This window comes from Tiliqua scincoides, chromosome 1 (genome assembly GCF_035046505.1).
Source record: "Tiliqua scincoides isolate rTilSci1 chromosome 1, rTilSci1.hap2, whole genome shotgun sequence".
NCBI lineage: Eukaryota > Metazoa > Chordata > Lepidosauria > Squamata > Scincidae > Tiliqua > Tiliqua scincoides.
In genome coordinates this window covers 79,884,450-79,910,862 of record NC_089821.1, presented here as the reverse complement: position 1 = coordinate 79,910,862, position 26,413 = coordinate 79,884,450, and the positions used below count along the sequence as shown (strand labels likewise).

Here is a 26,413-nt window from a genome sequence, read left to right as displayed (position 1 = left end):
AATCTTCCTTTCAGGGTTTTGAAGATCCAAAAGACAAGTAAGAGAAAAAAAATAACTGTTTATATTGCAATGTGAAGTTTTCCATCTGCAAAATATGGAGATTATATTTGCATTTTTTGCTTCTTAAATCAGAAAATGTTTCCTCATCAAATGCATTTTGGAACACAGTACACCCTTATAAATCCATACAATAAACACAGGAACCCTTCCCTCTCATCACATTTCCACTGAAGAGTTAGGTCCCGGGGCATGGGACAAATAACTGCCCTAGTGCTAAACCCAAGCAGATCTAAGTCTGGTCAGTGCCTAGATAGGGGAATGCTTGGAAACACCATTATGCTGCCTTGAGTTCCATGATGGGGAAAATATGAGCTATAAATACAGTTAAAAAATTAATTTATTGTAGCTTTAATGAACTTCATTAAAAAGGTAATTCATATAGAAAGGGTCTTGGGTTGTATGTTGGTTGGCCAACTTGGATTTTTGATATCACTTTATGTAAAAGTATGAAATGAAAAAAAGTAAAACAGTGACTCTAAGCAGAATGGCTATAGACAATTACCATTCAGTACATGCAGATGTGAGCAAACATGTTTATCTGTGAGCTGCTTTTCCATGCTACAAAAGAAGGCAGTGCTAGGGGCGTGTTAGTGATTGCAGCATATGTTTTTCATGGATCTTATATAGTGCAACTCCACCAAGAAAGCATGAATGAAATCATATCATATATATCAGCTACATTCACTGTTATAATCTGACATTTGTGTACCATCTGATTCTTACACTTCTTACACTTGTCATTCTCATCCGCTTTCATGCAGCTACATAGCAGTGCATGCAAGTCCATGTTGATAATGGTTGCAAAGTTTTGATGTGCTTCTGGTCTTTTTACATGAACACTTCAGTAACTCTAGAGTAGCCTGTGGAGCTGGTGGCATTGGAATCATCTGGAGCACAATACTTTTGTCTTCTGTCTCCTATCCAGAACCTGTCCCTGGAGATGGAAGGCCCAGGTTAGCAATGATGTCATGTTCTGTACTGTATGTTGGCATTGTGCCCATAGTATAACTAGGTGAAGAGCAGACAGTACTGGTGACATCTTTTCTAACTCAGCAGTTTCTTCTGGAACAGACCCCATCTGACATCTTCAACATTAGTTTTTGTAGAGTTGGGCATAAGAAACTTGCAAACAAAATGTTTAATGCAGCAGTTTAACATCTGATGGTGTTGCATCCAATCCAAGGTCAGCAAAATCTTTTAAAGTGTTTTCATCTGATTGCTGGGACCCTTCCAGCAAGAAAACTTGCCTTTTCCAAAAGCCACCAGAGGTATCACAACTGGTATAGGCATGGGAATCAAGTCATCCATCGACCTTGCCTGACACCTTAAGCATAATAATTAGGTTGAAGACCAGTGTTCCTGTTGCTCTGACCATTGCTAGCAATGTAAGATGTTTGTAGGCATAGCATAAGGTATCATATCACCATATCTGCATTAGGTGAGTGAACAGGGACCAAGGTCATGGGAACAGAGAACACATCATGAAGGTGCATCAAGTGTGTGGAGTGTCATTTTATCATCAGCTTCATTTTGTGTGCTCCTTAAGTGGTCTAGTTGACAATGAGTGACTGCCATTGTTGTTCCCCATCCCACAACTACATGCCTCTGTCATTTTCCAAATTTGTGAATGATTTTGTGTGACACTGCTAAAAACACTCTTGTCTGCATATCTGACAGCAGCATTTTCAGTGAGATGTTCCTAATCCTAGTCTGTGATGTGGTTTGCAATTGATGCTCTGCTGTTTGACAATCAGACGTATGGAATGAGAAAAACATAGGAATATAGTGTTTATCAAGCACAACTTGACCTTCATCATAGCAACTACAGTAGGACTGCAATTGGTCAGGGAAACCATTGGTATATAGTCTACGTATATAGCATATGAATGAATAAAGAATTATTGAGGCTTTGCAGCCATGCCATACCTTTTGAATATTGAAACACACTCCTGTGTGTGTTGACACTTGGCATCAGTTTCTGAAAGTTCACCAATGTAAGAGTCAAAATTGAAAGAAGGTCACTTGTTTTTGTTGGTATGCAGGATGACTTTCAGCCATGAAGAGTGTGCAAAACCATGCCAAGTACCTAATGGCTAATGGTCTGCATTAGCAAGCTACACCTGGTCTACACTTGGCAAACAGCAATCTCACAAACTATCTTATCCCTTCAACCCCATTAGAATGCCATTTTACAGTTTCAATCTTAGACTTTGTCTTCTGCATTTAAGTTTCAGCGTTCTCATAGAAGACCACAGGTTGATGGTATTGATTTTTATATTGTTTCAGTCATTGTATTCTGTCTGCCCATGAAGTTTCTGTAACAGACATCCTTTTTTATCAACACCAATTGCAGCCTTTGTTATCAAATTCAATAGATCCATGAATTTTTCTGTGAACTTAATTTTTCTTAATTTGAAGAAGCAGACCAAAAAGTCTGGCTTACCTGACACTCTAAGAAAACTTTATATCTTTTTAATGTCCTTGCCTTTATGTGATATTTTCCTGCATCAGGCAGCCAGAACAGCTGTAACAGGTGCAATTCAGAAAAAAACATATACAGGCTGATATGCAGGAATCCTTATTAGACCACCTCTCACTTTCATGTTTGATTCACAACTTCAAGACCATGATATTCTTCTATGGCACTGCAGGATACTGTGTTTTTGTTAGCAGGCTGTTCTTGCTGTATTTATGAACAAACATAGATCTCATTCCATTTGTATATATAGAAACAGTATATACAGCTTTGCCTCTGAGAATATTTTCAAAAACTGTATCATACACATTCATTTTCTGGAATAGATGGGCCAACTCAATAACTTATAAAAGTTGCTCATCAGCAATCTTCAGAGCTCCATCAGTGGCATGTTTAGATGTGGTCCTTCACATCTGGATTAACTGTAGGAAATACATTTGTGTACAATTTGAACAGAGCTTGGACAATTATCAAATAGTTCTCCTTGCACATATTTACCTACAATAATAGCACATTGCACATTACCTACAATAATAGCACATTGTTGCATACAAATAAATTTCAATTTATCAATTGCTGTTTCTGAGGAAAGTATTGATGTACCTCAGCATTGTCATTATATGCAGTTCACTGGGTAAAAGAGTGAGATAGTTCAGATTCTTTTAATTCATTTTCAGCAGCTTCACAGGGATACACAAGCTCATACCAAAGTAATTGTTTTTCTGCCAGACTGTACTATATGTTGGTAGGAGATACAAGCCAATAGTATTATTCCCCCAAATGACTATGATGCCACCAGTTCACAGGCTATTCTAGAGTTAGTGACGTGTTCATATAAGATGATCAGACGTGCATCATAATAGTTATGGATATGCTGCCCCCCTCCCATATTTACCCAGCTGCACTGAACCTCGCACGACCTTCCCGTTAATGCTCCAAAGCCATCTAAAGCTTCTGAAGTGCCATTAAAAATACTTCTGGTTTCTGACAGATAACCAGAAGTAAAGGCACTCCAGAAGCCTCGGACAGCTTTTCCAGCATCGAGGAGAAGGTTGCACTGGGCTTTGCCTACCCCCCAGAATGGCTCCAGAGGGTGGACAGAGGCAGCACCATGGCGAGTGTGGGGACAGCACCCCCATGGGGCCCACAGATGCAGCACCTTTGGCACACACCCCTGTCAGGCCCACTGCTGCTTCAGAACTTTGCAGCTGCCATCACTAGGGGTTTGCTATGCACTGATGTATAGCTGCATAAAAGCAGATGAGAATAACAGTCAAAAGTGTGAAACGGTGGAGGACACACAGACCTCAGATGATAACAGTGAACATGATTGATGCACGTGATATGTCCACATGCATTTTTCTTGATGTGAGTTGCAGTGTGTAAGATCCATGAAAAACGTATGCTGTGATCACTAACACATGTCTACTATTGACCTCTTGTAGCATGAAACAACACCTCACAGATAAACATGTTTGTTCACATCCATATGTATTGAATGGTAAGAACTCAAATGTGTTCTGATGACTGACTAAATACATTATAAGTTTCTTATTAAGCTCTTTGGTACCTCAAACAATAATTCCACATTGGTTTATAGCCAAATTTTTGTGGAAGCCATCGCTAAGGTGCTATTTATAAAGAATCATTACTATGATGTGTGTGTCCTCCCATTTCTTTTCCACTTGGCATCTTTTCAAGAACCTATTGATCCAAAACTATATCAAAATTATAGAGCATAAAATTAATTGGAGCCATGAATGGTTGATGTATGACTATACATAAGGGAGATGCTGCCCGTTTTCTGGACAAGGTTATGACCATTTTGAATCCCCCTCCTTCCCTTATTATTAGGGCATGGCAACATGCGAATTGCAAGTTACCAAGGAAACAAATTTAAGAAAAAACATGCACCAGTAACATACCACAAATTTTCTACAGCAAACCAACTGCTCCCTTACTGTGTTAATTTTATTCAAAAAGTTCCTTACTTATCAAAACACATAAATACCCCAGGTTCTATCATCTTTCCATGAAAAGGCCCTAGCTGGGATTATATTACCTTTATGTAAACCTACTTCATTTCGAGTGATGATAAATAACACTGACTTTATTAAACACTCCAGAGCTAACATTCTATAACTAGTAAACACTAGCTAGATTTACAGTGGCATTTGAAGAATTTGAAAGACCAGCGATAAAAGGGTGGAGTGGGATGAGAGGTGGAGAAAGAGAGAGCGAGAGAGAGCATGCACCAGATTTATCACTGGTGTTGTTTAGCAATTAAGGATATTTGTTAAAGTAACATTTTTATTGCAGAGATTCTAGAGCAGACAAGTGAATTTTTTTTAGTTACGGGAATTTGAGATGAATAATTCAAGTTCTGGGCTGTGCAGTTGTTTCTGGCAGTTGATTTATGCATCATGCAACTTAAGCTAAATCAGAACCTTCATGTGTTGAAGGAAAACTGACCTTGGAGACACCACAAAGATCATAAGCTAGAATATTTTGGAGTCTTTTTCTCTAGTGTGGGTCTTTTGAATACCTTCCCCTGCACAAATCAGCCATTTTGGTGCCGCTGCATCAGTGGTGGTGAGAATAGGATTGGGCTCTTAGTGACCATAATCTGTTATTTATAAGAATTCTAGAGAATTTATGAATCTTGGAAAGCTCCTTCACTTAGAATTCAAAATCTTGCTAACTTTGCTACAGAATGAGTGAATAGTTCCAAATTGAAAGTAGATAGCTGGTCAATGTGTTTGGTCAACTAGTGCGCATTAAATCTGTTCGCTGGTTTGAAAAAAGAAAAAGGTACTGTTGAAATGTCAGTACAAACATGGAGCAGACTTGTGGTAAGCAAAGACAATGAACCAAATTATTCTGGGGAGACAATTTGGAGAAGCCTCTTTGGTTTTGGTCCCGTGTAACTGGTTTGTTTAATACTAGGAACATCCAGGAAAGCATGAATCCAGAAGATGAGGTGGATGAGTTTCTAGGTCGTGCAATTGATGCCAGAAGTATTGACCGGTTACGTTCAGAACATGTTCGCAAGTTCCTCTTAACATTCAGGGAGCTTGACTTGGAGAAGAAGGTAATGTTTCTTGAGGGGATTTGTAACTGTGGGGAGGATCCATTAGTGACTGTGGGCGCAATCCTAAAGCACCCATGGGCCAACGCATTTCCCTTGTGCTAGCCCAGGCAGGTCACAAACATGCCATGAGGCACGTTTGCGCCTCCTTGGGAGTCGGCTAAGCCTCTGTGCTGATGGAGGCCATAAGGCACGTTTGCACCTCTTTGGGAGTCAGCAAGGCTGGCGCTCAGGCCCGCAGAGGCTGGAACAAGCCTCTGTGCCAAGAGAGGCACCGAGACTTGTTTCGGCCCAGGTGGGCCAACGCAAGGCTCTGAGGTAGGCGGGGGCCGGGGAGGAAGTAGGAGGGAGGAGTTCCTGGGTGGGGGGAGGGAGGGTGATGGGTGGCCCCGGGGGTGGGTGGGGAGCAGGAGGTGGGGCTGGAATCCAGTAGTTATGCCAGATCCCAACCCCTGTTCCCAGACAGAGCAGAGCGGCTTCAAGCCACTCTGCTCTCCTCGGACTTGCTGCACCTCAAGAGGTGGTGCCAGTCTTTGGAGACCCATAGGGGAAAGGGCGCCTTTCCCAGAGATAAGGGGAAAAGTTTCCCCTTACCTCTGGCTGAGCTGCTTTTGGCCCCTATCCTGCACTGGATACAGTGCAAGATTCCTGGCTTGCTTGTTCCAGAGCAGGATAGGATTGCGCCCTAAGGAACATACTCATAGCTGCACATGATGATGGTCTGCTGGCCTGCTGCAGTCATGATGAAGGGAGGAGCAATGCAAAGCTAACAGGCTCAGGTGGATGTGCTGAACACACTGCTTCTCCGGTGGAATCTCCATGGCAGGGTCAGTCCTTGACATCTGGGAAGCTCCTCCCTCTCAGGCAGGCGGGTCAGGTTACAAAGTCTTCCGGAGGGAGGGGCTCCCTCGATTCCCCAGACTGACCTTGCCTCTAGGCAGGGTAGGTTGGGTTTTTTCTTGGTCAGCTTACCTGACCTTCAAAACTTTTTTTTCTGGGGCTTTGGCCCCTTCTTTACTTTTGAACAAGTTGTGAGGAAATGGACTGCAGTCGTCCTGCCTGAGCTCCCCGACTGCTGTCCTTGTTGGGGCAGGAAACGGGGTTGCTTCTCGCTCCTTAAGCAGCCGGACAACTGTAGGGTTCATGCTTCCCCCTGGTTCCCCCTGCGTGTGCCGCAACTATTTTTAGCCCTCGGTTTCTTTTGTCATCTGTTCTAAACAATGATACTTAATTTTGCCATGTATAGATTGATGCCAGTACTGCACATGTCACTTTTATTGCATGTGCATTCATGTAATGTGCTTTACATCAAGAAAGTTGATTTTGAGGTGGGGGAGGCGGTTTTCACACACCAATGTTTCCAGAGTTCTTCATTGAATTTGTCACAGCACAATTGAACAGGTAAAGAACATCTGATGAGTTGCTGTTTTGGAGGTTCTGCCTACTCCTTCATCATTAGATGTCATCCCATAATCTAGTGGTTCCCAAACTGTGAGCTCAGGGAGCTGTGGTAACAAGTCAGAGGAGCTGTGGAATACTCGCGAGAAACCCTGTGTCCTATACAGTGTAAAGGATTGTAGCCCTAATGGAGAGTTGAAAAAAGTTTGGGAACAACCATAGTCTGTTGCTCCTAACAAGAATGGTCTGATGAGGAACTTTCATCTATTTTTTCACCATGGTATGGCTGTTAGAGAAAAAGAAACTTATTTAGGTTAATTAAATCCCTGTTGCTCATTATTTTCAAAGGCAGTCACTAATAAAGGGATTTTTCAGAGAGACTTTTGAAGCAGGTGATACACCTGGCTTACGTGTTAGACCTGTGTCCTTCTTTCCAGCCAATTCCTCCAGTATATGAATTTTCAGGATCCCTATAATGGTAATCTCATGTTATTTCCATTTCTCAGGCTTCTGTTGCCATTCTGAAATCTTATTGGAAGCTGGCACAAGTAGGGCAGAACCATATGTTAAGCAATGCAAGCTGCATAAGGGGATTAATCCTCAATATTTAGTGTGTGATAAATGGTTTTTTCCCTTGCAGTATTCCAAACAGGTGGATGATCGATTTGGTGCATACGTGGCTTGTGCTTCTCTAGTCTTCCTCTTCATCTGCTTTGTTCAAATCACAATTGTGCCACAGTGAGTAGATCTTCATATATTTCCTTGTGTGGTTTGACTTTATTGCACTTCATTGCATGAAAGAACACCCAATGAGGTGGTAATCTGTAGGACTCTGCGCGAGAATGCTTTTTCCATTATCAGATGACCCATTCACAGTGTATCATTCCATTCACAGAAGTGTTGCTCTGGATGTGACCTGTTGTGTTCTTCTGTTAAATGTCTTGCAACCTTTATGTCATATTGGGATGTTCTAATATTACATTTAGGGCGCAATCCAAAGTGCCCTTTTGGCAGGCACAAGTCCCTTGTGCTAGCTGAAGAGTGCCACAAAAGTGCCATAAAGCACTTCCGCGCCACTCTTCAGGGAGATAGGCCAGCGCACCAACATGCAACGACCTTCCCCCACCAAAGTGGGCCCCAGGGACAGGGGAGTTGGCACCGGTTGAGCTTGGCCGGTGCAGGGGTCGGGGGGGCATGGGGTGGGTGGGAGGGAGGCGTTTCAGCACAGGAAAGGGTGGGACGTGGACGTTCTTGTGGGTGGGCAGGCGGGGAGTGGGAGGCAGGGCCAGAATCTAGCACTTATGCCGGATCCTAGCCCCATTCTTGGGTGACCCTGGGCATTCCCAGGCAGCTCGGATTTGCGTCACTGATTTAGGTGACGCAGATCCAAGTAAACCCAGGGTAAGGGAAAAAGTTTCCCCTTGCCTCGGGCCAAGCCTCAGACAGCCCAAGCTTGCGCTGGATACAGTGCAGACACCCTCCAGATTGCCTATTCCAACACCAGCTAGAAATGGGTTGTTTGTTTATTAATTAATCTGTCAATTAAAAGTCACTTAAATGGGGAGATATTTCTAAACTGTCACTTTCAGTCCCAGAATGGGTCCCTCAAGAAGAAAAGTTGAACTGGCACCTCAGAAGGCACTTTTTATTTTACAAAAGAGATGAATACAGTGGAGCTTTAGGCAGGATGAATGAAGCAGTACATCAGGTGTGTGTTGCTTTCATTCTTCCCCTTGAACAAAAAAATTCAAGGGTTGTGGGGATGGGAGTGATATATTTCTGTCCAGTTTAGGAAATTGGGAAAAGTGGGAAAAAGCAGTGTGGTAAGTGAGGAGAGTTTTGAGTGTGAAGGATTGAGTGGGAAAGCAGATGCTCAAGCGTTGCGGAGATGGGAAGGTCTTTCTTCCAAATTAGAATCCATAATATAACACATTGCATGTTATCAGTATTCTTCTGTAGAAATGCATTTTTCTGTAGAAATAGAACCCAAACATTCCATATTCTAAGGCAGTGTTATTCAAACTGTACGGCACGGCTCTTTAGGGAGGCGCCAGGAACTCAAAAGGGAGACACGGGATGTCCTCTCGCAGTCACGAGAGGACATTCCCCTGGGCAGAATACGAGCCCATCTTCTGCCCGTCGTCTGCGCTTTTTTTTAAAGCAGAAGAAATGGGAGTTGCTCAACTGCGAGAGTGGCTGCTGCTGCCCCGCCCTCTTCTCCCTCCACTCTGAGGCTGCCGCCTTCTGTGTTCGCTCTTTGACTCCAACCCCCATCTGGCAAGTACAGAGCATGCTCAGCTTGCAGTCCTTAACCCTCTCTGATCCTTGTCTGGTTGGTTCCTAGTTCCCAGCCTGGGATCACTTCTCATCAAAGTGAAATCTCTCTTTTCAACCCCCTCGCTCTTCCACTTCCCCCTTTCGATCTCCAAACCTTCCCGCTTTCCTCCCTCTCTGCAAATAAAATGCTTCCTATTTTACCAGTCACCAGGGGTCTTAAAGTTGTTTCTATGCAGTTGGCAAAGGGGGAGGGGCCAAGAGAGAAGCACACACTTTACTTGGCCAGGAGCAGAAAAAGGGTACTGTTTTTAAAGTGATTTATTAATCTTGTTGTTTGAAGAGGAAAGGCTGTATTTTTAAAGTGATGAATCTTGCTATTTGAAGGGAATACTTATCAGCCATTGATGAAGTGATTGCCAGCCCAATCCTATCCACACTTTCCTGGGAGTAAGCCCCATTGACTCTAATGGGACTTACTTCTGAGTAGACATGCATAGGCTTGAGCTGTGCATCTCCTAGTATAGGAGACAAATCAGCTTCCTAACCAAACCCTTTTCAGCTCTGATATATTTTCATGGTATATTTTTGTTTCCCCACCAGCTGCTGGAAAAATTTAATTTCATTAAATTAATAAAGGGTTCAATCCTATCCGAGGAGAATGGGAGAAATGACTAGTTGGATTGGGGTCCACAGGTGTGTGTGTGTGTGTAATGTTGGTCAGACTGGTTGTTCACAAAGTTCATTTGATAAAACAATTCTATTGGTATGCTTACAGTAAAAAAATGAATCCTCCTGGACCAGATAAAATCTACCTATTCCAGCATCCTGTCTCCAAAAGTGATCAGCAGCTGATCATTTATAAAGCATGTATATTGTTGTGTATTAATAATATATTTTTAAGTTCTGCATTTAATTAATGATATGATCAATATAATTAATATTAATATAGTTAATATATATTTAATATTTAATATTATATTAAATATTAAATAATATTTAATATTTAATATAATATTATAATATTATATTTAATATAGTTAATATTTCTGGCCACTTCCTGTTTAATGATGTCACTTCCAGCCCTCAGGAACATGATGGGGAGTCATGGCCAACAGCCACGGGGGTCAAGGAAGCCACTGGCCGGAAATGTTTGAGTACCACTGTTCTAAGGGAACTGAACTAGCTGTGACCAGTGTTCCCGTCCTGATCACCCCATTCCTCCCTGTTCCCGCCCTGTACGCCTCTATCTGCTGGCATGCAGACACTGACTTTAAAAAAAAAAACTTTTCTAGTGGCTTGGGGTGCCCTGCAGAGGCTTCTGCAGAGCTCCCTTTGCCTCCAGGAGGAAGACGCTGGCTCAGGTAAGTGAAAATCACCACCAATCAGCCCTGGCAGTGGCAAGATCCTGGGGATCATGCTACTGCCTTTCCCTGTCCCTGCACACACTTACCTTGGTTCTCAAACTTCTGAGGAGTTTGAGAACCAAGGCCTTATCCTGTAGGCCTACCCCGCTAGAAAGGGTAGACCAACTGATCTGTAAATGTGATAAATGTTGCAGCTGATAAAAGAGTTCAGTGGAACATCCAGAAGAATTATTCTTGTTTTTAGTAGTTTGCTGGTTTGTTTGTAAATGGTGTTTAGGTGAATTTTGAGAACTATGTTTTCAACAGGCCTCAGAATTCAGAGACCGTGGTTCAATCATATTTGTTACAAATCTTGCATATTAGCTAAGAGCCATGACTTTGAAGTTCTCACTTGAGAACTAAAGTTCTCACTAAAGTTCACTCTAGCACTTGAGTGGAAATTTTGCCTGATAAAGGAATAAGTTCACATCCAGGCATTGTGAAAAGAGTCCATCTTCTCTCAATTCCCTGCAAAAAAACTGATTAATGTCTTCTTGCCTTTAAGTCTACAGTGGAATTCCTGGTTTTTTATACACTATAACACCTCTACCAAACACAGACACTTGGTAGAGTCTTCAGATATCATGCCCAGTACTAGCATAGTCCATTACATGGAAATAGCTTAACCATTCCAGAATCATGCGGTGTTGACAGAAGCGTGAAGCTGTTGCGTATTGTGATGATAGCGATGAACATGAGAGCTTCTTAACAAAAACATTTATTTTCAGTCACCATGGAAATCTCCAATGTAATTTAATTCTCACTGTGGTTTGGCTCATAAAAATATAAGAACAGCCCCACTGGATCAGGCCACAGGCCCATCTAGACCAACTTCCTGTTTCTCACAGCGGCCCACCAAATGCCCCAGGGAGCACACCAGATAATAAGAGACCTGGATCCTGGTGCCCTTCCTTGCATTGGCATTCTGATATAGCCCATTTCTAAAATCAGGAAGTTGCACTTACACATCATGGCTTGTAACCCAAAATGAATTTTTCCTCCAGAAACTTGTCCAATCCCCTTTTAAAGGCATCCAGGCCAGATGCCATCACCACATCCTGTGGCAAGGAGTTCCACAGACTGACCACATGCTGAGTAAAGAAATATTTTCTTTTGTCTGTACTAACCCTCCCAACACTCAATTTTAGTGGATGTCCTTTGGTTCTGGTGTTATGTGAAAGTGTAAAGAGCATCTCTCTATCCACTTTATCCTTCCCAGGCATAATTTTGTATGTCTCCATCATGTCCCCTCTCAGGTGTCTCTTTTCTAGGCTGAAGAGGCCCAAATGCCGTAGCCTTTCCTCATAAGGAAGGTGCCCCAGCCCAGTAATCATCTTAGTCACTCTCTTTTGCACCTTTTCCATTTCCACTATGTCCTTTTTGAGATGCGGCAACCAGAACTGGACACAATACTCCAGGTGTGGCCTTACCATCAATTTGTACAACGGCATTATAATATTAGCCATTTTGTTCTCAATACCTTTTCTAATGATCCCAAGCATAGAATTGGCCTTCTTCACTGCCGCCGCACATTGGGTCGACACTTTCATCGACCTGTCCACCAACACCCCAAGATCTCTCTCCTGATCTGTCACAGACAGCTCAGAACCCATTAGCCTATATGTGATGTTTTGATTTTTTGCCCCAATGTGCATAACTTTACACTTACTTACATTGAAACGCACCTGCCATTTTGCTGCCCATTCTGTCAGTTGGGAGAGATCCTTCTGGAGCTCCTCACAATCACATCTGGTCTTCACCACTCAGAAAAGTTTGGTGCCATCTGCAAACTTTGCCACCTCACTGCTCACCCCTGTCTCCAGGTCATTTATGAAGAGGTTGAAAAGCACCACTTTTCACCTCTCTCCATTGTGAAAATTGCCTATTGACACCCACTCTCTGTTTCCTGGTCTTCAACCAGGACTCAATCCAGGAGAGGACCTGCCCTCTAATTCCAGATATATAATGTCCACAGGTTCTCCTGCATTCACATACCTGTTGACCTTTTCAAAGAATTCTAAAAGGTTTGTGAGGCAAGACTTACCCTTACAGAAGCCATGCTGATTCTCCCTCAGCAAGACCTGTTCGTCTATGTGTTTTGAGATTCTATCTTTAATGAGGCATTCCACCATCTTACCTAGTATAGATGTTAGGCTGACCGGCCTATAGTTTCCCGGGTCCCCCCTCTTTCCCTTTTTAAAGATTGGTATGACATTTACTATCCTCCAGTCCTCTGGCACCATGGCTGTTTTGAGGGACAAGTTGCATATTGTTACCCTGCACATGCCCGATCTCATCTGAACTCGGAAGCTAAGCAGGGTCAGGCCTGGTTAGTACTTGGATGGGAGACCGCCTGGGAATACCGGGAGCTATAGGCTTATACCATAGTCTTTCGAGACTGAAGGTTGCCAACCATTACATAGTCAAGAGATCAGCAACTTCATTCTTTAATTCCTTAATAACTCTTGGGTGAATGCCATTCGAGCCCGGTGACTTATTGGTCTTTAATTTATCAGTGAGGTCTGAAACATCTTCTCTTTCAACCTCTATCTGACTTAATTCCTTGGTCAGGCAACGGTATTTGCCCAAGGTCTTATGCTGTGAAGACAGATGCAAAGAACTCATTTAATTAATGTAAATTAATTCTTTTTTTCCCGGCCCCTGACACAGTGTCAGATTGATGATGTGGCCCTCCTGCCAAAAAGTTTGGACCTAGAGGCCTCTTGCCCGAAAATTATTCACTTCAAGCCTTGTTTCAATAAAAATTAGCTCAGTTTGCCTATGTAACTTCTAAATTCAGAATACAATTTGTGTTATTTTGGGCCACAGCCCACTTGCTCCAGAGTGGTTCCATTAACTTTCCTAAAGCTACATAGTATACAGGAATGGTGTGGATTGCGTTCTTTTCTTGAAGAGAAAAAATTATCTGCTCATCTTTAGGATCCCATAGATTTTGGTGCCGGATTTCCACTCATCCCACCATACTGGTCTTTTTACCAAAGTAAGCGATCAAAGAGCAGCTACCTTGGGCTTTGGTCTTTTCAGCTACTGGCAGAAAGCATTGACGGCTCTAAAACTCACAGCAAAATGGGAATGGTAGCTTTATTATAATCAGCAGGAGTGCCCTGAAAGCCTTGTGAATAAATTAGTAAGTAGAATTGCTCTTTGTAGTCAGGAAAGTGCATGAAACCCAGCTGGCTTTCATGTGGCTACACTTAATGTTACTGAGCATGATAATCACTGCTGTTGAATTATGGATGAGGGTGAGCGGCAGGAGGTGGGAGGGGAGACTCTGTTATGTTTGTTGTTGTTGCTTTTTCTAAAATAATAACCCAACATGAAAATGTGTCACTGATGAATTCCGCAGTCAAACTGAAAATGGAATTGAAGATTATACTCTGAATGAGGCCTTACATTCTAGGTAAGGGGTGATGAACCTGTGCCCAAGGTGGCTCATGAAAAAAATTATGTTGGCATGCAGCATTCAGTGCTGCTCACTAAATGCAGATGGGATCATTCCCTTTCCTTCCCATGCTCCATTCTTGCATGGAGTCTAGAGATGAAAGAGAATGCATCCTTTTAAACTTTAAATGCTGCACGAGGGAAGAGCATTTCACTAGCCCTTCCCTTGCTCCATGCTTGCATGGCATTTAACAGTTTAAACAGATGAGTTCCCTTTAAAGTTCAAATTTCAGATGAGGACAGAGAACAACAAGGCGGTAAGAAGCCTTTCCCCCATTCTTCCAGTGCTGCAAGATGAAGGGGGAGACTGCTACGCTCCACATCACCTCTGCCCACCTACAAGTTGGCAGGGATAAACAGTTTGAAGCCCACCACTCTTCCGTTTAGTTTATTTACAAAGAGTGTGACCTGTAGTCTGGTCCATACCACTTCTGTTTGAAATGAGCAGTAGGAGAGCAACCTGGGACCCCAAACTGCATCACTTCCGTTTCCAGCAGAAGCAACATGGACCAGGCAGGCTGCAGATTGCACTCCTGGAAAGTAAAGGGTTGAGATGTGAAAATGCTAAATTAAGAATGCTTTCAAGCATTTTGTTATCTTCATACAAAAATATGTAAAATGCAAGTGAAATAATAATAAACAATAATCTGCTGCTCAGAATTACCACAGACATGCAAGATAACTTTTTAGAAGATTATCGCCAGTTTGGGCACACACCTCAGATCCTGCGTTCATGAACATTGGTTTTAGGTTATCATTACCATCTGCAGAACAAATAGCATGTTCAGGAGAGGGATTTTTGAGTAAGCATCCTGTCTCCCATAGCTGTTCCCCCAATCCAGTTTGCACCTTGCCCTCCCATCATGACAGATTTGAACTAAGAATAGAGTGACAGAAAGACAGATCCAATCTTGGATCGTCCAGTGACATCTTTAGCTGAACCCTCAGGAAAATCTAAGAATTGTAGATATGTGAGAGGGGCTTAGAATGTCTGTCAGAGAATTTTCAGGTGCACCTTTACCAAGCAACAATACTAAGGTTCTATTGAAGTAAAATAGGTATGAATTGATAACATGTTTGTGGTGTAGCTAGGTGCAGAATGCTAATTCAGGGCCCAATTCTATCCAATTTTCCAGCACAATGCAGCCGTACCAATGGGGGACAATCAAGGAAGCCTCCTCAAGGTAAGGGAATTTTTCCCCCTTACCTCAATACTGGAAAGTTGGACAAGATTGGGCCCTCTATCATTCACTACCAATAGATTTTACCCTTAAAGTATTCTCCACCTTGATATTATTAACATATCATACTGAGGGAAGGATTGAGGGAAGGTTTACTGAAAAGGGTTTTCTAGTGCAAACTGGTTCCTATTTTTACAGTACTGGAAAACTAGATACAGTACAAATTGCAACATAAACACCTCATTGAATTTGTAGACTTTATTTTTGTATGTGTTTTCTTTCGTTTTTAAAGAAGATATTACCACAAAATATTTTCTGCCTTTATGAAATAGCACTTTAGTGTGCTGGTTGTTCTAGTCATAAGCTAAAATATTTCTCTAGCCTACAGAAAGCTGATCAACAAAACTATAACAAAAGCAAAAGTGAGGATAGTTTTAAATTAATAGACACCGGTGGAGGAAGTGGCAGAAACAAGTTTGTTTTTTCTTAATTTTATGCCCACTTAGTAGTTTTAAATACTTGACAAATACTGAAATGTTGTTATTTTATTATTCTATTTTGAGGCATTGGATACATTTTAGCAAAGCGTTCTTAAGAACCAATGAAAACTAGTTTTCGATTTGGTTTACAACATGAGGACAGATTTCAAGCAGTATGAATGTAGTTTTATCTCCTCCGTGAATTCTTTGACGTTTGCTTGCAGGTTTTTTTTTCATTCTTTGATTCACAAAGCTGCCATTTAGGGTTACTGTTTTTCTCTATTAATGACGTAAGGGTTGACCCACCTTAATTAGTCTCTAATCATTAAGATTTTTACACTCTAATAGGACCCAATCCTATTGGGTGCGTGCAGGCCTAGCATTGGCATGCAGTGTTGCAGACATGCTATAAGGCACCCTTGTGACACTTACTGCTTGGCCAGCTCTGGCACTTGCTCAGCCTGCATTGAGCCATGGCCAGGCGGAGGAGTGACAACCGTTGCCTGGAGCTCTGGGTGAGCTCTGGGCGGTGGACTGGTAAGTCTGGCTGGGGAGAGGTGTTCCAGGGCAAGGGGAAGGCGTGGCAGGGGGAAGGGAGCAGGACGGGAGAGGGTGGAGATGGAAGTAGGCCCTGCTGCCATATCCTAAGCTCCTTCCTGGCCCAGGAGTCCTGACACGAGTCTCTACGAATCTGCATCTGCTCAATAGCATGAACTCCGTTACCCTGAGTAAACCCCGCGATGCTTCCCAGCTTGATGGGATGCAGCTGTAGCCATTTCAGTGCCACTGTAGCCCTTGGCACTGGGAAGCACAGGATTGGCCTGTTAATCTCTAATCAAAGATTTTTGCACTCTCTGAGCTATTATCTCAGCAGCATGGTTTTACCTAGAGTCAGTATACCGTCTGCCTTCCATTTCTGCCTATGTTTGAATTTTAAACTGATCTGTTTTCTATTGTCCAACATAATTTTCTCTCACTTCTGTCAGTGCTTGTACTGGGTTTTATTCCTTATGCACATCCCACATTGGCTCTGTTTTTGTTTTTGTTTTTTTGGTTTTAGCTCCATGTTTATGCTGGGGTTTTACCTGACTTGTTTGGTGATCCTCACCACAGTGGTATTTGTTTCCGTCATTTACTCCTGCATAAAGGTGAGTAGTAGTCATTTATATTTTATTTACTTTAAGACCCAATCCTATCCAACTTTCCAGCACTGAGGCAGCTGCAATGCAACCCAAAGATAAAGTAATGTTTCGTTACCTTGAGGCGCTTCAGTGACTGTCCCCCACTGCAGGATACAGCCCATGCGCCATTGGCAAGGCTCCATCGGTGCTGGAAAGTTGGATAGAATTGGGTCCTCAGTCTCTTAAAAATGGAAGCATAGTGCTGTTGTATTTTGGTAGTTGTCTAATAGTGCTTATTTCTGGTCATCACCTGTTTTACTGGCGTCACTTCCTGCTTTATGTTATCACTTCCAGCCCTCAGCCAGCACCATGAATGGTGTTCGGCCAAGGGTATCAAATGAGTTCGACATTGCTGGTCTAGGACTTCACCCACATTCTAAATTGCAGAGCACTGTAGTGCAAGTGTTGATAATGAAATTGTTCTCATCCTTTGCATCACGTATTTTGATTAACAAATACAGTTACACAACTTTCAGTTACACAGCTTTGAACTATTATTACCCAATAATCAAATAATAAGCCATTAGATTCTCAAATATAAGAAAATAGTTCAAAGATGGATGCATTTCCTAAACCTGGGATCTGGTTACTCTCTGAATGACATCAATCAGTAAGAATCCTAAATATGTAATTATTGAATCCTTTACTTGCTTCAGACCTTGATGGGACACTGATTAGCCAGGCTGTTCTTTTGGTATCTTTGAGTGTGGTGGATATAGTGAAAAAATAAGCTCCCAGTACAGTACCCAATTTAAACTTTAGACTAGAGTGGTATTTGGCATGACTCATCTGCAACACCAAGAGCTGTTATACTGACATGCTTTATTTAACACCAGCACTGTCAGACTTTTTCAAATGATCTGACAGCTCCTTGCCACCTTGTATTGTGCCATGATTTGCTAACTTGGCTCATCTTCCCCAATCTACTCACTTAACTTCTATCCTACTTGGCTTTCTAGGAGACAAATGGATGTTTTTTTGTGCTGGATGCAGGTAGTCAGCAGCTTAAAGGCACTGGTATTGCTGCAGGGTGTTTCTCCCTTCTTTCTTAACAGGCACCGGCTAATCAGCACTTCTGTCATCAAACAGCTTCATAATTATGCTTGTGTAGGAAGTGGCCTGCTTCCTACACTCTAACTGTGATCCCTCTAACTGTGCAAGAAGAAAAGGGGAGCAAAAAGGAGGTGGCAGGGGGATTAGTCATTGCTAAAGAACACCATATAAAACATTTCACACAATTTTTAAAATCACTTAAAAGCTTAGTTGTTGCAGTAATAATGAAGGATTTTGGAGCTGTTATTTCTCTGTGTCATATTTCTCTTAGGGCAGTGGTTCCCACACATTTTTGACTGGTGGCTCCCTTGACCTATTGAGCCATTGGCTGCGGCTCCCCATTAGGACTGCAATCCTATACATTGTGTTAGGCAGCGGGTTTTTTTGTGGGTTCCGCAGCTCCCCTGACTGGGTTTCTTTGGCTCCCTGGGAAGTCATGGCTCACAGTTTGGGAAACACTGTCTTAGGGATGGAATTGTGGAGCAGTGATAGGTAAAATTTAACACTTTGCAGAGAAGCTATATAGTTCTGCAAAATTTTTACTATCTAAATTCTAGGAGCATTTCTTTAGCCTTCGTACCCCTAAAATTACCCACAGGAAGACAGATGCTAATTTATCAGTTCTCTCCAAATTGGCATTTTGTTTGTTAATGAACATTCTGTGTACAAGACCTTTGTACAGAATCATGATTTCCACATTCTTTTTTGACTCTAGCTTTTCCCAGCTCCACTTCAGACTCTCTCAAGAAAAATTGTTCAGTCCAGAACCAACAGCACTATTGTTGGGGTCTTCACCATTGTACTGGTTTTCCTCTCAGCCTTTGTCAATATGGTATGTTACACTCCTGTACATATATTCCTTTGCTGATTTAGCCCTGTCACAGTATGGCAGTGTTTTATAAACTATGGGACGTATTGCAAAGAAAGGCAGACAAGCTGCTTCTTGCAAGCTGAGTTTCAGGTTATAGTCACTTCCCAATTCCTTCTAACCCACCATTGCATACAATACAACTTACACAATGGGTCAACTAGTTTTACATCTGTGAAATACACAGTATGAAAGCAATGCTGATTTATTCAAAAAGGATTTTGTATACAAGAAAACTGAGACTTATCTTGACTGGCACTAAGACATGTCAGGACTTTTGTTCTCCCTGGGATTTCCCAATGCTAAGTGTCATGGCACATGCACGATAAATAAACAAGACTCGATGGAATTTGGGTTGTGAGTAGAGATCGCTGATCTTGTGCATGCCATCAGATTAGGTTCTCTTGTGATCATTATTTACTGAATATGTTTGATATCATTGATATCATTGGGCCCAAATGTCTGCTATTTCCTGTTGTGCAAAATGTGATTATTGAATGTACTGACTGATTGATTCTGTTGATTATTGATTTTTTAATCCAATTCTTTGTCTTGACGTCTTAGGTTGCATCCCTTTTAAAAAATTTTTTAATATTTCGTATTGGTCTCTTGCTTTTGGCCAGTTCACATGTAGTACCAAGGATATCCGTGCTTGTGTGGCTGCAGAGTATAACATCACCCCACATCAGGTGAACACCTGCCATATCAGCTATTCTGCCTCCAATTACAGCCTGGGAACAGTACAAGGATTCTGTGCCAGCTCCCAGCCAAGCTGCAACTTTCCTGAGGTATCCTTTACATACAATAAACACACACATATGTATGTATTTACTGAAACATTTGGAACCTGCACTTTCACAAAACTACATGGGAAGTATGCTTTCTACTGAGACAGGCTATTGGCCCATCCAGCCCATTGTTTACTTAGACTGGCAGCAATTCTTCAAGGTCTCCAGGCAAAGGCCCTTCCTAGCACTGTTCTGAGATCATTTGAACTAGAGATGCCAAGAATTCAACATGAGATCTTTTGCAAGTACCTCACTTAGAGGTAGCAGATCCCTCCTTTGGTTATGTAGAGAACTACCTCTGCATATTACACCAAATGAAGTGATACCATTCCAGTTCCAGGCTTTATCAATCATGCTTACTCAGGAGCTCTCTGCATCATCAGAGGGCACCCCAAGGAAAAGCCTGCTGGCTGCTGTTCTTCCTGCTTATATTCTAGGAAGAATTAGTATCACCAAGTGACTCCTAGATTTACCACTTACTAGTATATAGGCCAGGGGTGGCCAAACCTGCTTAATGTAAGAGCCACAAACTTTAGATATTTTGAGAGCTGCAATATTTAAGAAACATTTAAATTCTTAAATATATTTACTCATCCTAACCATTAAACTTATGTTTTAATCCAGTGGACTCTCAGTTTATACCTGGTAAATAATGCTAAAGAAATTTTCTTATTTACCATTTATAAGCCTGGCCTGACATGTGGTGCCACCATTAACCTCAAATTACCAGACCTGCTGTGTAACCTAAGCTAATCAAATGGACAGGTGTTCCTGAACTCCTTCCAGATGCCTGAAACTGTGGATACAACTCCTTCCAGATGCCTGAAACTGTGGATACAAGGGATACAAGGGATACAAGGGAGGCTCTTCTGAGCCCTGCAGTAGCCATGCAGGTCCGCCCATGGCCTCTGTAGGCCTCAGAATGGTTGTTTTTTTTTCATAAAATCGGAAGTGATTTTTTATGCCTTTAAAAGGCATTAAAAGGGCCAGTGGGAAGTCACATTTTTCCAGCCTAAACTGGAAGTTGCTTTTGTTCTGCCTGAACGGCCTTTCTGAGGCCCACAGAGGCCGTAGAGCCACAGGTGTATATAGCCTCTGTAGGTCTTAGAAGAGTTTCCGTAGGTGAAGGGAGCACAGCTCTCTTCACCTCCAGGGGTGGACATGGGGGACCCATCCACAGAACCGCAGATACATGAAATCACAGATATGGGATCTGTGGATACTGGGCCTCCCTGTAGTTATAGGGATTCACTGAAACAAATGAATATTAACTACAATTTTTCCTTCTTAAGACATCATGTCATTGTCTTGTTGGCAACAGTCTTGCTTAACTGATTTTTGTTTTCTCTTTTGTTTTCTTCCCATTCCTGCCCTTCTGCCACCTCCAAAACTCCTTGCACAGTATTTTACCTACAGTGTCTTATTGAGCCTCCTGGCCTGCTCTGTGTTCCTTCAGATCAGCTGCATCGGGAAACTCATTTTGATGTTGATTATTGAATTTATATATGTCATCATTGTGGAGGTGCCGGGGGTGACTCTCTTTGACAATGCAGATCTTCTGGTTACAGCCAATGCCATGTAAGTTTGTTTAAGAAGGCATCTTTAAACCCTTGGAAATGTCTTTTGCAAATGCATTAATTGACAGCTTCCAGGCACAGAGCCTTTTCTGCAGAGGTACTATAATCGTGGAATTCCACCTCTGCTGAGCACCTCCCACTGAGCTTTTAAAACATTTTTGTTTTGATACAATATTTTATAAGTTATCTGCCTTTAAGGTGATTCTTAACATATTGCTGTGCTACTGTGTTTTTATTTTTGACCGAAAGCTCGGCTGTTGCAATCCTCCCTCCCCAAGTTGGCGTGGAGGTTGGATGTAACGTCCACAAGCCAGCGCGCGTCCCTGCGCCGGCCCAGCCAACTCCTGAAGAAGTACAAATGTGCTTTATGGCATGTTTGTGACCCTCCTGGGCCAGTGCAAGGGACTTGCACAGAGCTAAGGTGCAGTTAGGATTGCATCCTTAGTCATGCTGAATTGCTTACAAAGATATTGCCTTTCTTGTTATTTGTATCATACACAGCCAGCTAAGTAAGGGTGGCTTGAAAAAGAAAACCACCTAAGAGGGTTTTTTTCTGCAGAATTTCCTCCTTTGTTGTTACTTGCCAGTTGTATACATAGATCCCTGAAGTAAGTCAAATTAATTTCAGTAAAACTTACTGCTCAAGTACATTTCAGAAATAATACCAAATATTATTGGTGGTTATGGAGCACTGGTAATATGTGGGCATGAGGCTATCAACTGTTTCTCTATCTCTGGAAATGCTCTGAACTTCCAGGTGTTCACCAAGTGTCCACTAACACCATTAGTGATAACTAAAAATCAACCTCAGGGTACCCAAAATGCATAATATGCCATTTGTGTTGTTTTGGTTTTGTTTGTTTTTTGGGGGGCAAGTAGCTATTGCTCTTGAGCACCAAGCCTCAAACTGTATAATACTATGATAGCACCACACATCCATTTTACTCTCTCAACCTCTAACCTTTGAGGGTTACTGCTCCTGAAGACAAGAACTGAACATCTCAGTACTGCCTTGCATTTCACCTTCTTCTAATGGGTGCTAGCCTAGATGAGACTGAAAAAGAGAAGCAGAGCTGTAAATGTAGTAGGTTCAGATTAATGCCTGTTGATTAAATAAGTGCTTGTTGTATGGGAACTATGGCAGTGTGGCAGCTTCCCTGCTGCTCCTACTAATGTTTGAAGGAAGCTATAATGGGTGAGGCTAGTCAAGTAGTTATATCCCACCTTAGCATCTCCTCACTTTGAAGCTACAGTGCTGCTGTGAGGCATAACCATATGCGCAATACCAAAAAAAAAAAAGCACACATCTCTTCCTTTAAGTGTTATCCTGGGGTAGCAGGAAACAGCCATGCCACAGTAGTTCCACTCTTGGTATTGAGTCAGACTCAGAGCAACCATGTGAACAAAATCTGATTGCATGAACAACACTAGGTCTTACAGTAGGTTCCCCTTAATCCTGATTTTAATAACTGATCTTAAGACCATACTCTAAGACAGCAATTTCCAACCACTGTGCCACAGCACATTGGTGTGCTGCAGAATTTGGGGGGGGACGGGACGACAGTCATATATCATTGGTGGATACGAGTCCCCTGCCTGCAGCACAGTGTGCCTTGACAATTTCAGCGCCTTCTCAGTGTGCTGTGAGATGAACAAGGTTGAAAATCACTGTTTTAAGAGCACAAGCCTATGCATGTCTACTCAGAAGTAATTCCTATTGTATCCAGTGGGGCTTACTAAGGTAAGTATGTATAGGATTGCACCCAATTTCTAGGATAACGTGGCCAATGACTGACACCCAAGTTAAAAATCAGATGCTTTATGATGTTCATAGTTCTCTTAAAACTGAATAATCATGGCTTTGGCAGACATAAACAAAGCAATGGAAGAAAATCGAATTTCTCTCTCGTTGAACCACAGCCTTGTCCTTATCCATTTTTTATTGTTTTGTTTCAATTAATCCACTCGGGTGTGTTTTCCACCTTTCACATAAGAGAAAATTGATGGCAAATTAGAGGCAGCCATTTGAATGAATAATCTGAGAACAAAACATAGTTTTTGCATTTTATAGTACAAAAAATGTTAAGAAGTTCAGAGCAGGCTGAATTAGAGCACTTAAAAGCATTTATTTGCATCACCTCACATTGAAGATGTCAGTAATAAGGTGGAGTGAACAAGCAAGTTTTTCCGAGAAAGAAATTGAGGAGCTGCAGTTTTACCCCTGCAGCTTAGGAGCTGCAATATTTCATTTTTTACAATGAAAACTCCAGTTATGGCTAAGACAGCACTATTGTTATGGATTATGGAAAGTTTTAGTCCACGTACAGATAGAGTCAAATTGCATCCACTACCCAAAACTGTCTTTATGTGAAGTTAATTGGTCATCTGTCTGATCCACCTAATTTGCGTGGTAGGCACCCTAATTAGCAAGTTATTAAGCAGGCATCATTTTCAGCCCTAAATACTTCACCCACCACTCTGGACACTAAAGAGCAGATAGTAAAGCAACAGCCAAAGGTCTCAGAACACAAGAACAATGTGATACCTGTGTTAGAAGTGCTGGAGTGTTAGCTGCTGTTACACAATAATTCCCTCATGGGAGGGAGGGAGGGAGGGAGTGATGACTGGGTGGATAAGACTATGTTAACTTGGAAAAGCAGTTTAAGACAGAGGAGCGGAAAATTGGAACACGAACTAGGATGATTGGATTACAACGTGTCTGACCTTGCTCAAGAGATCTGGGAACATGATACCAGAAGAGGCGTATGTCTAAAAATGGTAACAAAATACAAGAAAAACCTGTAGCTAGTAAATATAAAGAACTTAAAGCATATTCTCAAATCCAGTACCACTGAATAAGACGGTAGATGGACAACCAAATCTGAATGTCCATAGCGTGTTGTGTACTTAATGTCACCTATAAAACTTGGCAAAATCCTAGAGTCTTAATTTGTCATTTAGGAAGATATTTTTGTATGGTCTTTCTTACCAACTGAATTGGCTTGATTTCATAAATATGCCCTTCGGTTTACTGGAATTCTTTCTCTAATTTGCACAGTCAGTCTCACTTTGTGACATCGTATCTAACCCTCCAATTTTCTGCATGTACTTTCCACTAAGTAGTAATCATGCCTTCTCTTCAAATAAACTTAAACTCAAAAGGCAATGGATGATCCTTCTATAAACAATAAGTTGGCAGAAGAAAATCTTTTGCGTGGTTGTAGTGCCACATAGTGTTCAAAATGAGCAATTACAGGAATAATATTGTGGAGTAGGCACTCAACTAAATTTATTTTCTTTTAAACACCTGCCAACTTGAAATTCTTTGAATTTTCTTTCTAGCACATGTGTTTAAGCTGTCATTTTAACCACCCTTGAAATGTGGTTTTCTTTAAAACACTGAAATTTGCAACCAAGCAAATCTTTGGAAGCCTTGCTGCCAATGTCATGATCTCTCCTTTTTTAAAGTTTGGCTTCAGCTCTGCATGGCTTTCCTGTCACTTTTAATTAAGTGCACACATTTGTTTGACAAATGTCTTTCAAATTAAAAGGACTCCATCATAATGCAGCCAGAGCATACACTGAACTGTCCTCCTCCCACAGTAGGCTCAACACCCTACTCTTGTGGCAAAGCAAGTGCTGCAAAGTAGGGGAAGAGGTCTAAAGGCCTCAAACAAAAGCCCCTTCCACCCAGCTCTGACCAACTGACCACTTCTCTCCCTCACTGTGCATGCAGAGAAAGCCTTGCTTTCTCACGCTTGCCTCATTCCATCGACTGATAATTTTTCGAACAGCTTCATCTTCCCATCTCCTGCCACATCATGCAGACAGGCAACAACACACTTATCCATCCCGTGTGAGGTGAGCAAGAGCATGGAAGATGAAATGCAGCCAATCTTTTTTTTTCTTCATCTGTCCTATCACAGTGACCAGAGAAAGTCACTTCTGCCTTTGCATCCCTGCCATGCTGTATGAGATAGAAGAAGGTGCACATGCAGTCTATGGAACAGTGCCTCGTGCCTCCCCCTTCCTGAAGTTGTGCTGCTGTCTTCTCTCAGCATTAAATCCAAGAAGGCTGAGTTTGCGTGCGCAATATAGGCAATGTTTGCAAATATAATGGAATTGGAGTAGTCAAATGCTATTACTGGACAGTTCGCAATGGAACAATAATTTGTTCTTAATGCTCATGATCTTCCTTGGTTATAAATCTTTTGCCTTGGTCAAGCAGGCCAGATAAATAGTTTCTATGGGCCAGATACAGCCTGTAGGCCTTATGTTTGACAACCCCGTGTTAGATACTGATACTAATACACTATTAAAACTTAAGAAGGTATTTGATATGAAAGAGAAAAGCCACTTCATTGACTGAAGTGAACATGCCCTAGCACTAATAATAACAACAATTTCACATATATTATCTTAGTAGTTCATACAACTTTTAAGCCAGTGTCATTATCTCATATTGGCCAATGATTGATCTAGAAATCTTAATTGTAAATTTCCTAGCTCATGGCTGCTACTCCTAGTGTAGGGAGGAGCATGATAGAACAGTTATATTGGTGGAAGTGGGTGAAAATGGTTTTATTTATTTATTTATTTATTTATTTATTTATTTTGCAGATTTTGGGGTTTTGCAAAGTCCTGAAAGTGGCGTTATGTGTTTTTATTCCAAGGGCACATTTGGAATAATTATAATTATAAATTAGTTAATAATTATAATTATAAATTATGATCACTTTAAAAGTGTACTAGGTAGGTAGTATTGTGTCAGCAGATGCAGCCACACACATAGAGTAGCCATTTTCAACCATTGTTGTGCTGCAAGAAGGCCACAGGAATTTGGGAGAAAGTCATTTATTAGTAGGGCCAATGAGGGATGTGAGCCCCCTACTGGTAGCAAGGTATGCCTTGTCAATTGTCAAAAACCTGATGGTGTACCTTGACAATTTTCATGCCTTGTCAGTGTGCAGTGAGATGAAAAAGGTTGAAAATCACTGTGTTAGCGAATGGTTTTATTTTTTCAGATTTGGGTTTTTATGTTGTTGTTTTTTACAAAAATGAGAAGTACATAAAACAGTACAGGTTGAGCCTCATTATTCGCGTGGGTTCTGTTCCAAGCACT

The 26,413-nt window shown here is 41.7% G+C and overlaps 1 protein-coding gene and 1 pseudogene across 4 annotated transcripts in view; both read left to right on the top strand.

Moving 5' to 3' along the window:
• ADCY5 (adenylate cyclase 5) overlaps window positions 1-26,413 on the top strand; it is a 289,872-nt gene that overhangs the window by 247,935 nt on the left and 15,524 nt on the right. For all 4 annotated transcript variants that reach the window (XM_066611798.1, XM_066611797.1, XM_066611796.1 and 1 more), the window contains 7 exons: window positions 15-37; window positions 5,483-5,627; window positions 7,663-7,760; window positions 16,885-16,972; window positions 18,774-18,890; window positions 19,550-19,714; window positions 21,117-21,292. In XM_066611798.1, the coding sequence (XP_066467895.1) occupies window positions 15-37; window positions 5,483-5,627; window positions 7,663-7,760; window positions 16,885-16,972; window positions 18,774-18,890; window positions 19,550-19,714; window positions 21,117-21,292 (812 nt within the window). The remainder of the gene's footprint in view (window positions 1-14; window positions 38-5,482; window positions 5,628-7,662; window positions 7,761-16,884; window positions 16,973-18,773; window positions 18,891-19,549; window positions 19,715-21,116; window positions 21,293-26,413) is intronic.
• Window positions 12,967-13,080, top strand: LOC136638060 (5S ribosomal RNA; annotated as a pseudogene).